Source organism: Sitophilus oryzae, unplaced genomic scaffold (genome assembly GCF_002938485.1).
Source record: "Sitophilus oryzae breed Bouriz unplaced genomic scaffold, Soryzae_2.0 scaffold_402_pilon_pilon, whole genome shotgun sequence".
NCBI classification, from domain to species: domain Eukaryota; kingdom Metazoa; phylum Arthropoda; class Insecta; order Coleoptera; family Curculionidae; genus Sitophilus; species Sitophilus oryzae.
Genome location: NW_022146977.1, coordinates 644023 through 659048, shown reverse-complemented (window position 1 = coordinate 659048; position 15026 = coordinate 644023). Strand labels below are relative to the sequence as shown.

At 31.6% G+C, this 15026-nt stretch overlaps 1 protein-coding gene across 1 annotated transcript in view; it reads right to left on the bottom strand.

Annotated features, from left to right (window-relative positions):
• The window catches only part of LOC115885609 (metabotropic glutamate receptor 4), a 350895-nt gene that overhangs the window by 27676 nt on the left and 308193 nt on the right, over positions 1 to 15026 (bottom strand). The window contains exons 8-10 of the mRNA XM_030904570.1: positions 9002 to 9151; positions 5063 to 5200; positions 3090 to 3144 (exon numbers count right to left, since the gene is read on the bottom strand). Coding sequence (XP_030760430.1) covers positions 3090 to 3144; positions 5063 to 5200; positions 9002 to 9151 — 343 coding nt within the window. The remainder of the gene's footprint in view (positions 1 to 3089; positions 3145 to 5062; positions 5201 to 9001; positions 9152 to 15026) is intronic.

Here is a 15026-nt window from a genome sequence, read left to right as displayed (position 1 = left end):
TTGATATCTATAGGAAAAATACTACTACACGCAGATATATTCCTAATTCCTAATGAATCATATCATACTGTTGAACACCCCCCCTTAAAATGCTTAAGTAGTTTTAGATTCTTAAGTTTCATAGATTTACTTATTTCCCCTTCCAGCGAAAGATATGAAATAGAAAGAGATTACATTTGGAATGTAGCTGAGTGTAAAGATATTTCCTTCACTAGTGATAATATATATAATATATAAATCTATATATAATGATTCTGAAAATTCGACTTTTTTGAAGTGGAGAAAGATAGTCAAAAATTTTTCGATGCCGTTTGATAGAGAGTTATCCCGTGGTCTAAAAGGAAATTTTAAGAAATTATTAAAAAACAATAAAAAAAAAAAAAAAAAAAAAATTAACAAATAATTATATATCAAAGGATAAACACCTCCACTGGAATATATTAATAATGTGGTATTTATGAAATTTCTTGTAATTTTTTTTTAGAATTAAGAATTTAGAATGAGTGGGAGGGGGTTAATCACTTCGACCCTACAGATCCATTGTGTCGCCCTTTGATATCAATCCATTTTTCAAAACTTTTTAGTCTCAGGGCTTTTACAAAAAGCCAGTATCTTGGACGGTTTTATAGAGGTAGTTCTCCATCTCCATATCAATCGTACCAAATTCATCGCACTAATGGTTGTTCGTCTCGGGTGTGTGCTTAGCTCTCTATTGAGGAGGTGTACTGGTGTTTCACCATCTCGGGCCACAGAAATCTGCACGCGTCTTCTTATTTCGAAACTTATCTTGAGTCGAGAAGACAGTTCCTGTTAAAACCCCGTGACAATCCGAAGATTGTTTCTTCTCACCCAGTAAGATCTGTGATTTTTCTGATCATAAAGCCCTCAGAGAAATTTCTTCGGGTCTCTTAGACCGTTGCAAGATTTTCCATTCCAGGTTGGCGGATGGAATCTTCCAAGTTCCTGAGTTCCGCCTTAAGTTGGTTACCACTTGGAAATCAGAACGCTTCTGGATCCATATATTCGCTCCTTTCCTAGCTAGATTATTGCTTTTCATTGCTTTTTACCCCTTGGTGAGCAGGCACCAGTGTAGGAGGACTTTGTTTTCTTTGCCTAGTTTGTTCAGCTTTTCTATGCATTCTATTTTACCAATTTCTAATTTATAACGAGTTGATCGGCCTTTAAACCTGCTGACTATCGAATTAAATGGCTATTTCTTGTTTCCGATAGTTCCTGTTTCCTATCTAAGATAAGTTTACGCATCTCTCGATAGCGTAGGATTTCTTCTCTTTGTATACTAGAGTAAGTGCCCATTGGTTCGGAGAAATTAGCTCTCGGCCCAAACACTCCAATCCCTGTTCCCGTATTGGTTTTGGAAGCCTCAGTGTATGACTAAGTTATGTGGTATTGTCGTTTTAACTGCGGGCTTAGATGCGTTTTCGCTCTTCCAATCCTTCTATTGCTCAATACTACATGACATGTTTGTCAAGTTGTACGTTCTTGGCATATCGTCAACTGGGAGTTGCAGAAGTTGTATTTCCTTTTTTGAGGGTGTTCCAAGCCCGCTGAATCTGACAATTCTCTCAGTACTAATTCCGTTTATGCTCACAGAATTCATGTCGCATGGGGCAGTATCTGTATCGAAGTTACTAGTGGCTAAAGAGAAGGTATTGTAAGAATTGTCAATATTAAACTTGTGTATATCTTCGCTAATAATAAATTACAACAATTATAGGTAATCCAAAGGATAAAAACACCTCCACTGGAAAGGTCGGTGTTGTATTGTGAAAATTTCTTGTAAAAGAATAATTATCATATAAAAAAAAAAAAAAAACTAGAAGATCAATATTAATTAGATTACAGAACATTTAGCTCAGATAAAATGATGTTAGACCGGATAAATTCTTGCGTTGCAGAAGCATTGTTGATAAGAAACATGGTATAGATCTAATTAATTTAGAATTAATTAAATCAAGTCTCAAATTTACAGGCAATTAGATGCATATTGAAAGCATCAGAATTAATTAAATGTAAAGATAGTATGAACAGAGACAACCGTCCAATTCCTTCAAGTTCTTCTGTTCCACCTACTCCAGTGGCGAAATTTAATTGTTACACTCGGTTGGTTTGAACTCGCTTGGCTAGATCTTGCCACGCCCACTCGGTTGCCCACTGAGCGAGTATATTATAAACGCTCAACTTGTAGATTGTATTTTAGTTTATAAATCAAACTGCTGACTATGCTAACAAGGTTAGGCGAAAATCGGTCGCGTTGCCGGTGTAAAGTAAAAGTGTTTGTGTATGGTGGATTTTATAAACCCTCAACGATGTAACGAAACTTTTTTACTTAATTTTATCTGCAGAATATGCTGCCGAAGTTTTTGGAATACAGTCTGGACCACCATGTATTGAATTCTTTTAGTTGCATGTAAGTATTGTAATAAGAAATATATTAGGCTGACTGGAAGATCACTAATAGCTAGATTCAAGGAGAATATTATAGCTCAATTTCAATATGGTAGAGCAGATAAATCTTGTGCTTCTCAAAGCATTTTTATATGAGACTATTAAAATAAGTAAATATAAAAACAATATGACTAGAGATTAAGTCCCATTCCCAAAAAAGTACAGTGATTTGTATTTAGTTTAAACTATGGTTCAACAATTGTCAAAACACGCGTATTTTCCTTTCATTTTGCATGCCAGATAAATGCTAGTCAAAAAAACAGTAATAAAACAACTACATTTCACAAAATCCGAAACACAATTAAAATATTTTTCAAATAACTCAAAACTTTTTGTTTGCATTTTCCGCACAAACGCGAGACCAAAAAATATTAATGACTACAACCTTCCAAACTATATTCACATCTATATCTTCATATATCTATAATATATCATAAAAGGGTCGAACGGAAATTATTTTGCCACTGAAACAAAAGTAGAATTGCACAAACGACATCAAAGGCCATACGTCCATCAGAGCGTGGCATACAAATTCCTCGAGCCACCGTAACATTACTGGATCTTTTTTAATTTCGAACCCGAGACCCAAGCGTCAAAGGGGACAAATTAGCTAGAGGACCTACAAAGCCGGCAAAACCTCAATAGGACCCTTAATGTTGTATATTATTTCGTAGAGGTCTAAAACAAAGGCATAGTTTTCGAAATTTTAAACTAATCTTTTAAGTCGTATTGTTAATTAACTCTGCAAACTTACTAAATGTAATTTGACATACCCCCGGTATAGAGTTCTAATTATTTTCTAAAACAAGTAGAAATTTATAAATGGAAAATATGAAAAACTTGCGAAACTGTATAAGATAAAGTTAATTTCTGGAATAATGTCAATATTAATTTGTATACAGGGTGCGTCTCTCTAAAATGGCTCAACCCCTATAACTTTTTTATTTTTTCAGATAAAAAAACGAGATTTGGTATATTAATATATGACATAACTTAGGATTGATTGACATATTCAGGCATTTTAGGTCACTTCCTGTTTCACCGGAAATGACTACAACTTTTGATTTTTAAATGATACCCTCGGTATTTTCTTACTTTATTCGATAGAAAATGACATTCTCAATAGAATGACAATGACATTCTCAATATGTCAAGTTTTGACATTTTCACATACGGTTTATTAGAAATTGTAACATGCGGTTCATAACGACAATTTGACTCGAAATACCAAGTGTGTGGTACCAAATTATTCGTAAAAAAATACTTTTTTCAAATATGCTAATGAGCCACCCTTGTTCCATTTGAAAAAATTGAAATATGAATAAAAATACGATTTGGACATCTTCCAACATACCAGGACCCTGTAATGTAGACACAAAAAGACACAAAAACATTAGACGATCAAATCTTATTTTCTAAGGCTCCTTGATTTACAAATTAGTATTTTTAACACAGGCATGGTACCCAATACTTCCTACATTACAGGGTTGACACACCCTCAAGGTGACAAGATCAAGAAGTCCATCTAGCATTTATTGATTTGGAGAAAGCGTACGACTCTATTCCCCGCAGCAAGATATGGGAAGTCTTGAATATCTTAGAAGTAGATAGACCTTTGCTTAATATAATAAAAGAGCTATATAAAGAAAATGAATCGTACGTTAAGATAGGACACAGGCTATCTAATCCAGAGGTCTGAAACAAAGGCATAGTTTTCGAAATTTTAAACTAATCTTTTAAGTCGTATTGTTAATGAACTCTGCAAACTTACTAAATGTAATTTGACATACCCCCGGTATAGAGTTCTGATTATTTTCTAAAACAAGTAGAAATTTATAAATGAGAAAATATGAAAAACTTTGACGAGACTTTAATAGGGAAAGTTAATTTCTGGAATAATGTCAATATTAATTTGTATACAGGGTGCGTCTCTCTAAAATGGCTCAACCCCTATAACTTTTTTATTTTTTCAGATAAAAAAAACGAGATTTGGTATATTAGTATATGACATAAATTAGGATTGATTGACATATTCAGGCATTTTAGGTCACTTCCTGTTTCACCGGAAATGACTACAACTTTTGATTTTTAAATGACCCCCTGGGTATTTTCTTACTTTATTCGATAGAAAATGACATTCTCAATAGAATGACATATCATATGTCAAGTTTTGACATTTTCACATACGGTTTATTAGAAATTGTAACAATGCGGTTCATAACGACAATTTGACTCGAAATACCAAGTGTGTGGTACCAAATTATTCGTAAAAAAATACTTTTTCCAAATATGCTAATGAGCCACCCTTGTTCCATTTGAGAAAATTGAAATATGACTAAAAATACGATTTGGACATCTTCCAACATACCAGGACTAAGACACAAAAACATTAGACGATCAAATCTTATTTTCTAAGGCTCCTTGATTTACAAATTAGTATTTTTAACACAGGCATGGTACCCAATACTTCCTACATTACAGGGTTGACACACCCTGTACAATAATGTAGTAAGTATTCTAATACAAAAATTGTTGTTATACATAAAATATGTTAATAAAAAGATTGTGTTGATAAAACAATTATTTTTCCTAATACTTGCCTGATATAATGTACAATTGAAACAGTGCCAACAGCAGCTCTCTTTTTCGACGTATTTCTTAGCTTGACCCACGGCACAAGGCAGACTGCATACCGATTCTGGAGGTTTGGGCTGGCCCAGTTTGAATTGTATTTCTGATCATGAAAAGGGGAAATAGAATTTGCCAGTCAATAAAAGAGGTACGTATTTTATGTGCTGTATAAAAGTGCTTCAGCTTCAAGTTCAAATGAAGTGGCAATATACTTGAATATTTTGAGTACATTTTTCAATTCGAATTTATATACCTACATATATTCAAACAGAATATACTATTCGCTGTAAAATACTGTGGGATCATAATAAATAATATTAAGGAAACGATGAAATTGGATTATAGAAATATTCTGATATCCTGTTTTGTTATTTATCCACACAATTTTTTAAAGTTTAATACATTTTAGCCTAGTGGACCGATTTTGATGATTTTTTAAGCAATTCGTAGCTAAATTATTTGACTTTTTAGTGTCTCTTTCTAAATTCAAAATTAAAATTTCCATCTGTGAATTATACGATAGAAAACAAAATGTTCATATTTTTGTGAAAGTTTGAAACATCCTGTGGAATATATTAAGAAACCAAGGAATTTAAAAATCACTTTATCATCTAGGTAAGTTTTTTCTCTATAGTTTGTTTTTTAGTTCATCTTAATAGCTTTATTTTTATTGGAGATATTCGGTTTTGAATGAAACAGCAACGATTTGCAACAATTTTTGGGCCCTCAACAACACACATAAAATAGAGTCATTTTTTTTTGAACGTCACTGTCATTCAAAAGTCATATTGCTATTGTTTATTGACGTTTATTCTAGTAGAGATGGTTTTAAGTTCTAAACATAGACAAACAAATAAAAAGAGACTGACAAATCTCATGGTAAAGAGTGGGACCGCGTTCCCGTAGCGCAACTCAGAATAACAATTTTGAAACCAATTAGCAGGACCATGGCAAGACGTACGTCTTTATTGCTATATTTCTTTATTATGTGTGCTTTATATGAAAAAGAAAGAGATAGGTATAAAACGTATCGCAAGACATTATCGCACATCTTGGCTGGCGGAAAATTTAAATTAGCCATTATTAGTTGTATTCTTTCATTCTGAAACTGAAAATTTTCACTTAAACCTCCGTTCCCTTTACGTGGTATAGGGAATAAATCAGTTTAAGTGAAAATTTTCAGTTTCTTTCAGAACGAAAGAATACTACTATTATAAGGAAAATTATAAAAAAAAGCAAAAATAGACAATGAATAAATAAATATGTTTCATAAACATATTTATTTATATATAAAAATAAATAAACTTTTTATAATATAATAACAAAAAAATAACAGTGTTTATTCCACCCACCTACCAATTTTAAATCCAGAAGAACTGACTGTTGCAGGAAACGATCGGCCAATTTTTAAGGGCATTAAAAATTTCATTTTCGAAAAAACTGCCTAATTACAATAACAAAGTGAATATCCAAGCAAAGAAAACTTTACGAGAATTATGATCCTGAACCATTTTCAAGTCCGGTTTTACCTAAATAAAAATTTAATCCTAAAACAAAAGTAAAATAGGTATATTAATAAAATTTCTGGTTACTATAAACCAGCTATAAACTACCTACCCAAAAAATGAAAAAAATTAATTGTATTAAGCTTAATAAGATGATAAGTATAACTACTTACTTCTATTTTAACCGGGTATTTTACCGGGTTTAACATATCTATCAGAGAAAGGGGGTACCAATACATATAAAAAATAGATGATACTGGCTCCTGCAGCAAATAAAATAACAAATAGTATAACCTAAAATTATAAGCAACAAAATATAAATACCTATCTGAAACAAAGAAATTTGTTCCCTATCCATATTCATAAGTCAATAAAATGGAGAGTTTAGAAAAAAAAAGGTAAATCACCAAAAGAAAAATTAACAAACGTGACGAATTATCATGATGTTGACATCTTGGTTGTCATGATGACGAAAGGCGATTGTTCTTAATTTCTATTTAGAAATTACGTTTTATATGGCTGCTTCTTTCTCTCTTGTTGAACGAAACGCTTGCCCAGCAGTTAAAAGACCATACCATAACTTGGTATACTGATGCTTCCAAAACCAATACGGGAACAGGGATCGGAGTGTTTGGGCCGAGAGCTAATTACTCCGAACCAATGGGCACTTACCCTAGTATCCTACAGGCAGAAATATACGCTATCGAGAGATGCGTACCCACTTATCTTAGATAGGAACTATCGGAAACAAGAAATAGCCATCTTATCTGATAGTCAAGCAGCGTTAAAGGCGATCAACTCAGTATCAATCAATTCGAAATTGGTCAAAAGAATGCATAGAGAAGCTGAATAAATTAGGCAAAGAAAACAAAGTCCTCCTACACTGGGTGCCTGCTCACCAAGGGATAGAAGGCAATGAAAAAGCAAATAATCTAGCTAGGAAAGGAGCGGACACTCCACTAACTGGACCAGAACCGTTCTGCTTTCCAAGTGGTAACCAACTCAAGGCGGAACTCAAGAACTTGGAAGATTCCATCCGCAACCTGGAATGGAAATCTTGCAATGGTCTAAGACACTCGAAGAAGTTTCTGAGGGCTTATGATCAAGAAAAAATCACAGATCTTCCTGGGTCTGAGTAAGAACAATCTTCGGATTGTCACGGGGTTTTAACAGGACACTGTCTCCTCAATGAACACCTCAGTAGATTGAAACTAAGAAGAAACTGGCGAATGCAGATTCTGTGGGGAAGATGGGAAACACCAGTACACCTCATCACTGAGTGCGCCGAGACGACAACCATTCGTGCCATGAAATTTTGGTACGACTGATATTGGAGATGGAGAACTACCTCTATAAAACCGTCCCAGATACTGGCTTTTGTCAAAGCCCTGGGACTGTATGATGAGTTATGATTCAAGAAAGAGGGGGACACAATGGATCTGTAAGGTCAAAGTGATATGAGGGCCCAATAGACGCAATGCGCAGATCATTCTAAATAGAAAAAAATTTTCTCTTGTTCTGAGTTGCGCTACGGGAACGTTGTCCCTCTCTTTGCCAGTCTCTTTTTATTTGTTTGTCTATGGTCCTCAACACACTTATAAATTATTATAAAATAGAGTCATTTTTTTGGAATGTCACTGTCATTCAAAAGTCATATTGTTATTGTTTATTGACGTTTATTCTAGTAGAGATGGATTTAAGTTCTAAAGTAGCTATTGTTATGGCTATAATTGATCACGGTAGAGACCAACTTTTGGACTTAAAACCGTATCTGCCCAACAGACAATAATAATATGATTTTTCAAAGACAGTGACATTACATAAATCATAAACACTATTTTATAGGTCTGTTGACTAAGACCAAAAGCAAAGGCATGGCTTTAATGTAAAAAATACGAAAAAATGTTCGTGTCTTCTTCAAAAGCGAATATCTCCAAAAAAAATCGTCAATAGATCAGAGTTGAGGTTTGAAGCTTTTATTTATAGTTTCTTTGCTATACAGGATAATGTGTGTTTTTTTCTCAGCTATATAAGTTTAATAGACACGTACCTTATAGCAAAAGAAATGTTTTAGTAGCACTATAGTTTTTATACCCCCATTAGTGTTATTACAGCATTTCTATATAACTACGTTAGCAAGCAATAAGCTCTATAGATAATTTTCTAGAGAACTACTATGAGGTATTTGAAGGCACTTTTGTGTCATCCAACTGTATATATTTTATAGGTTCTGATTAATGAAACGAATATATTTAACTAACAATTATTAAGGAGCTTATTTGTTAATATAACTATAAAGACCTTAGTTAAATTCTTACAGGTATTAAAAGTATTTAATAGTGTTTAATATTGACTTAAATTTAAAATGATTGGAAATCAAATATTTGTTGATATCTCACCTGACATATTGAGATCTAATGACCCTTCTAGATATTCTCCTACTCGTACCCATTGAAATCTTCCGGGAGTTACTTGTTTAAAATGGATAATGTTGTATCTGGCTGGTCCATCTCCATTTTCATCGAAATGAAACCTGTCGCCGGTTAATCCTGAAAAAGAGAGGCAAGCTAAATAAAAAAACATCAAAAACAGAATGTAAAAAATGCTAAGTTTCGCAACACAATTCTTCCACTACAAAAAGTTGTGAGATCTCTTGTAAAACCAACAAGTCAGTTTATTTTATTTAGTCTCTCTTTAAGCAACAATTTTATTATAAATTGTTAGTATCAATATTAGTCATCTTTATTTCGGTAATAATTTTAATGACTTGGTAATTGCACAGCACCATAATTATACAAGAATAATCTACGATCTTGATTACTAACTAAACCTAAACAGTGCTCAAAATAAAGTTTTTTAATTAGGATAGAATGTCATATTGTGCAATTGTCCAGTCTTTATAATTATTCAGGCGAAGTTAAGACTAACAAAGTTTGACTAAAAAAAAATTAAAATACATTAAAATTTTAAGGTGCCCATTTTTCATGCCGGTGAGTGTATAAACATAACTGCCAACTGTAAGTTGTCTAATATATGATTTTTTTATTCTTGGCGTTAGGTCGTTGGGGTTGCAAACATGTTACTGGATTTTGTTCATTATTTTATTTTTATGACGACGTTTCGACAGTATATGTCTGTTTCAAGTCTCTTGAACGTAGATTCCTACAGAATTAAAATTGTTAAAAACTGGAAAAAAGTACAATAGCACATATTAAAACTATTATTTTAATTGTTTAGGGACGTCACACTTTAACAAAACAATTAAAATAATAGTTTTAATATGTGCTATTGTACTTTTGTCCAGTTTTTAACAATTTTAACTTGAAAAAGACATATATACTGTCGAAACGTCGTCATAAAAATAATATAATGAACAAAATCCAGTAACATCTTTGCAACCTCAACGACCTAAGGCCAAGAATAAAAAGAAAAAAATATATATAGTATACTAGGTCAACGAAAAAAAAAATATATGAAATCTATACTAATACACCGGGTGTTGCATCGTCGAGCGGGACATAGGAAATCCCATGTAAATTTTAATGGGGTCAATTATTGGCTTCCCTAATTATTTTAGAGAATAATTCTATTTAGGTTTATTGAAGAGCACTAAAACCCACATTCAAAAGAATAACTTTAGATATTTTTGATTAGCCCGTTTACGAGTTATCGCCGATTTCTTTTTAAATATTTCTCCTTTCTTATGGCCCTGTATTTACTTATGAGCACCAGTCAAGGTAAAAGATAACTGTCAAATGAAGTTGTCATTTCAGAAATTTATCTATTTAGTGCTTTATTATTATCAATATGATTATCAATTATTATTATTAAAAAATCATACCTACATCGAAAATATTAGCCATGAATTACACTACCGAAGAAAAAGTATTGATGATTAAATGGTATTGTCAAGGAAATAGTTATCAAAAGGTGTGGGACATGTTTGCTGCTCTGTATCCGAATAGACCGATACCTGGAAAATCTACAATCGCAAGGAATATCCAGAGATTTGAGACCAAAGGTACCCTAATAAATAATTGCAGATGTGAAGCAAGGCAGGAACAAAGAGAAGATGCAAGAAATAATGATACCGACTTGGAAGTTTTACTGTGCGTGGAAGAGAACGATGGAAAGATTAGCACAAGGAAACGAGGATGAAATAGGAATAGATCACACTACAGCGTTTCGAATTTTGAAACGACATAAAAACTATTCCTTCAAATATGAAATACGGCGGCAGACGTTTTGTTTTGATATGATGGAAAGAGCAAACACGGATAAGGAATTTTTAAAAAACATAAGTTTCACTGACGAATGCACGTTTACCTTAAATAATGAACCCAATGTTCAAAATTATCGATATTGGAACAAAGAAAATCAACACAGATTTGTCGAAACAAGGACGCAATATCCACAGAAAGTAAATGTTTGGGCAGGGATATTCGGACACAATATTATCGGGCCATTATTTCTTACGCGAAATTTAAATGCAGAATATTATTTGGAACTACTCGAAAATCATATTTTACCTGCTTTACATGATGCCGCTAGGGAAAATCAGGAAGTTTGGTACCAAATGGATGGCTGCCCGGCACATAGTACTCTGGCTGTTCGGGAATATTTAGACAATAGTTTTAATGGAAACGTTATTGGCCTAAATCATACAGTAAATTGGCCAGCAAGGTCTCCTGATATTTCGCCAAATGATTTCTTTCTCTGGGGCCATTTAAAAAAAGAATATACAAGGATAAAAAATACCCAAATCTAGACGAGTTAAAAATTGCTATTTCTGCCGAATGCAATAGAATTTCAGTTTACCAACTAGAGAATGTAAGAAGAAAATTTTATGATCGCCTGGGTCGTTGTCTAGCAGTCGATGGAGGAATCTTTGAACATCTTCTTAAATCATAAAGTTCTAACAATTTAATAGTACCTAAATTAATAAGTTATTGAATATTGTAATAATTACTTTGTAATTGATTACTTTATTTTACTTTAATTCATATTAATTTGTATTTATAAATACATCTTTAAGATTTCCGATGTAGGAATGAGTTTTCAATAATAATAAAGCACTAAATAGATAAATTTCTGAAATAACAACTTCATTTGACAGTTACATTTTACCTTGACTGGTGCTCATAAGTAAATACAGGGCCATAAGAAAGGAGAAATATTTAAAAAGAAATCGGCGATAACTCGTAAACGAGCTAATCAAAAATATCTACTGTTATTCTTTTGAATGTGGATTTTAGTGCTCTTCAATAAACCTAAATAGAATTATTCTCTAAAATAATTAGGGAAGTCAATAATTGACCCCATTAACATTTACATGGGATTTCCTATGTCCCGTCCGACGATGCAACACTCGGTATATAAAATCCTTAAGTGATTGACTCACTGATTAATCACGATCTTGCTCAAACCACTCAACGTAAAAAGCTCAATTTTGGCATACAGGTTGATTCTAGGGTGTAGAGTTTCGATAAGAAGGGATTTTCGAAATTCCAAATTTCTCAAATATTACAATATTTTTTATTTAAAAAACGGTCAAGTTTCCGAATAAACGCTTAAACACGTATATTTTATTTTCTTTTTTACATATTTTAAGATTTTTTAAAAATGTATACAGGGTGTTACGAAAAATCTGGTCATGGATTAATCACGATCCTGCTTAAAGCGCTTAACGTAAAAAGCTGATTTTTGGAAAACGGATTGACTTTAGGGTGTAGAGGTTTGAAAAGAAGGGATTTTTCGAAACTCAAATTCTAAGGGGGTGAAACCACCCCTCAAATATTATAATATTTTTTTATTCAAAAACCGGTGAGTTTTTCGGAAAAACTCTTAAACACGTATATTTTATTTTGTTGTTTTATATATTTTAAGATTTTTTTTTAAATTATACAGGGTGTTTCATAAAATATGACCATTGAGTAATCACGATAATTCGACGCGAACGAAGTCACGGGTACACGCTAGTTATTTTATAAACATTTAAACTAAAATTTGTAGAAATTCTAGAAATATACAAGTGTTCCAGAACAAAATATAAAATTGATTTTCCGAAAAAAAAAGATTATTGAGTAAAATTTCTCAATATATTTTATATAGTTTTTTTAAGAATATAGTTTTAAACTTTTTACAGCCGAATCTTGAATTTCAGCTCCTGAGACTGTCCAGGTTACCACAGCCATTCCAAGAAAAGAAGTGAGTATTAAATAAAGATTATCTGGAAGCAGTAAGCGGTAAAGTCCGAAATTTCTTTCGATATCGGAATTACAGAGATGGAAACTTTTTACGACTTTTATTATCTCGCCGAACGTATATTTTTTTCATTTTACAGCGAATCGTTTTCTTATACGCTCCTAAGCTCACCCCTCTAAATTCGTAAACTGTATGGACCTTAATTACCTTAAAGGAAAAAATCGTAATGTCTTGCGATTTTTTGCAATAACAATAAAAAGTCTGGTAGGGTAGATTCTTAATATACATATAAATGTGTTTTATAGCAGATTGTTTGCATAAAGCTTGTATATAGGTATCTGGGACAAAGTTAAATTAATTTTGTTTAAGTTTTACATATTTTATTATACAGGGTTGTTCACCACATACGACACGGAGTATTGTAGCTAAACGATTAGATTTTCACAAATTATAAGTTTTGGGTTCGTTGAAGAACTACTAGAGCTACAATTTAAAAATATTTTTACAACATACAGAGTGTCCCAAATAAATAAAAAATATCAAAGTTGTATTTTTTTAAATGGAACATCCTGTATATTATTACATTTTTAGTTTCTACGATTAAAATAAAGGTAAATTTGATTAAGGTTTATTACACTTAAATCTTACCGTTTTTGAATTTTTTTCAATTTTGTGAAATTGCAGTAAACATTTTAAGGCTTCATTTCTCCAAGGGTATCAAAGTTTTTAATACTAAATATTTACTGAAGTTTATTTATTGATCAGTTATTGTGTTGCAATAATAAAAATAATACTACCTCATACAGAGTGTCTAAAAAATTATTTTAAATAATTTCTAGCTCTAAACGCCAATAACTTCTTTAATTTAAATGGAACGCCCTGTATCTTTTAGGAGAATCAGATGCACAATTTAATTGTCTATCAAATTGTATTATACCATTTTTTACCTATTCCTTCAAGTTTTCGTAGAAAATGCATTTTCTTATAATTTAGACCTCATTTATCAATATACCCATGGAATATTGACATTTTAGATTGTTTTTAAAGCAACAAATGTACAAAATGTACGGGCTAGTAATATTATTGTTTTTAGCAAAACGGTAATATTACTAGCCCATTTGTAGGTAAAAAGAAAACTATTTAAATATTTATAAAAGAGTATACCATTAATTAAATATAACACCATTATTTCCATTTGAGGGTTGGAACCTTTGGTGTTAAACAGCAAAATAAAAACACTAAATCACCACAATACACCAAAACACTTTTACTTTTACACTGGACGCGCGTTTCGCTAACCATGTTAGCATCATCAGCAGATGATTATAAACTAGTGTATGATTATAAACTTTTTTTTAGTAATAATAATAAACGTTTTTATTTTACCATTATTTCCGCCCAAATACTAATTAATTACATACTTAATTTTGCTCTTTAATAAATTATTCTAAATACATGTGGATTTCAATCATAAATCAATATAATAATAAGTTATAAAAATGAACGTCTCTGTTGTTATAAATAAGCATTTATTAAATAATAAAATATCATTTTTAAGGTGTTCCTTTTTACCACACTGTCTAATACACATACAAAACTCAGTTTTTTAGTATTTGAGGCAATTAATATTAATCAACGTAAACAGGCAGTTAATGTAGTTTGAATACTGGAATCATATTAATTGGTCCTCTTTAACAAATATTTAAACAGTTTTTTTTTATTTTTTAATGAAATAAACGAATTATATCGACAATATTAGTATCTGTACTCTTTAAAAATAATCTAAAATGTCAGTATTCCGTGGGTATATTGATAAATAAATTTTAAATTATAAGAAAATACATTTTCTACGGAAACTTAAAGAGAGATAGGTAAAAAATAATAGATAATAAAATAATACAATTTGATAGACAATTAAATTGTCCATCTGATTCTCATAAAATATACAGGGTGTTCCATTTAAATTAAAGAAGTTATTGCCGTTGAAAGCTAATGATTATTTAAAATAAATTTTTAGACACTCTGTATAAGGTAGTATTATTTTATTATTGCAACACAATAACGGATCAATAAATAAACTTCAGTAAATATTTAGTATTAAAAACATTGATACCCTTGGATAAATGAAGCCTTAAAATTTTTACTGCAATTTCACAAAATTGAAAATATTTCAAAAACGGTAAGGTTTAAGTGAATAAACCTTAATCAAATTTACCTTTA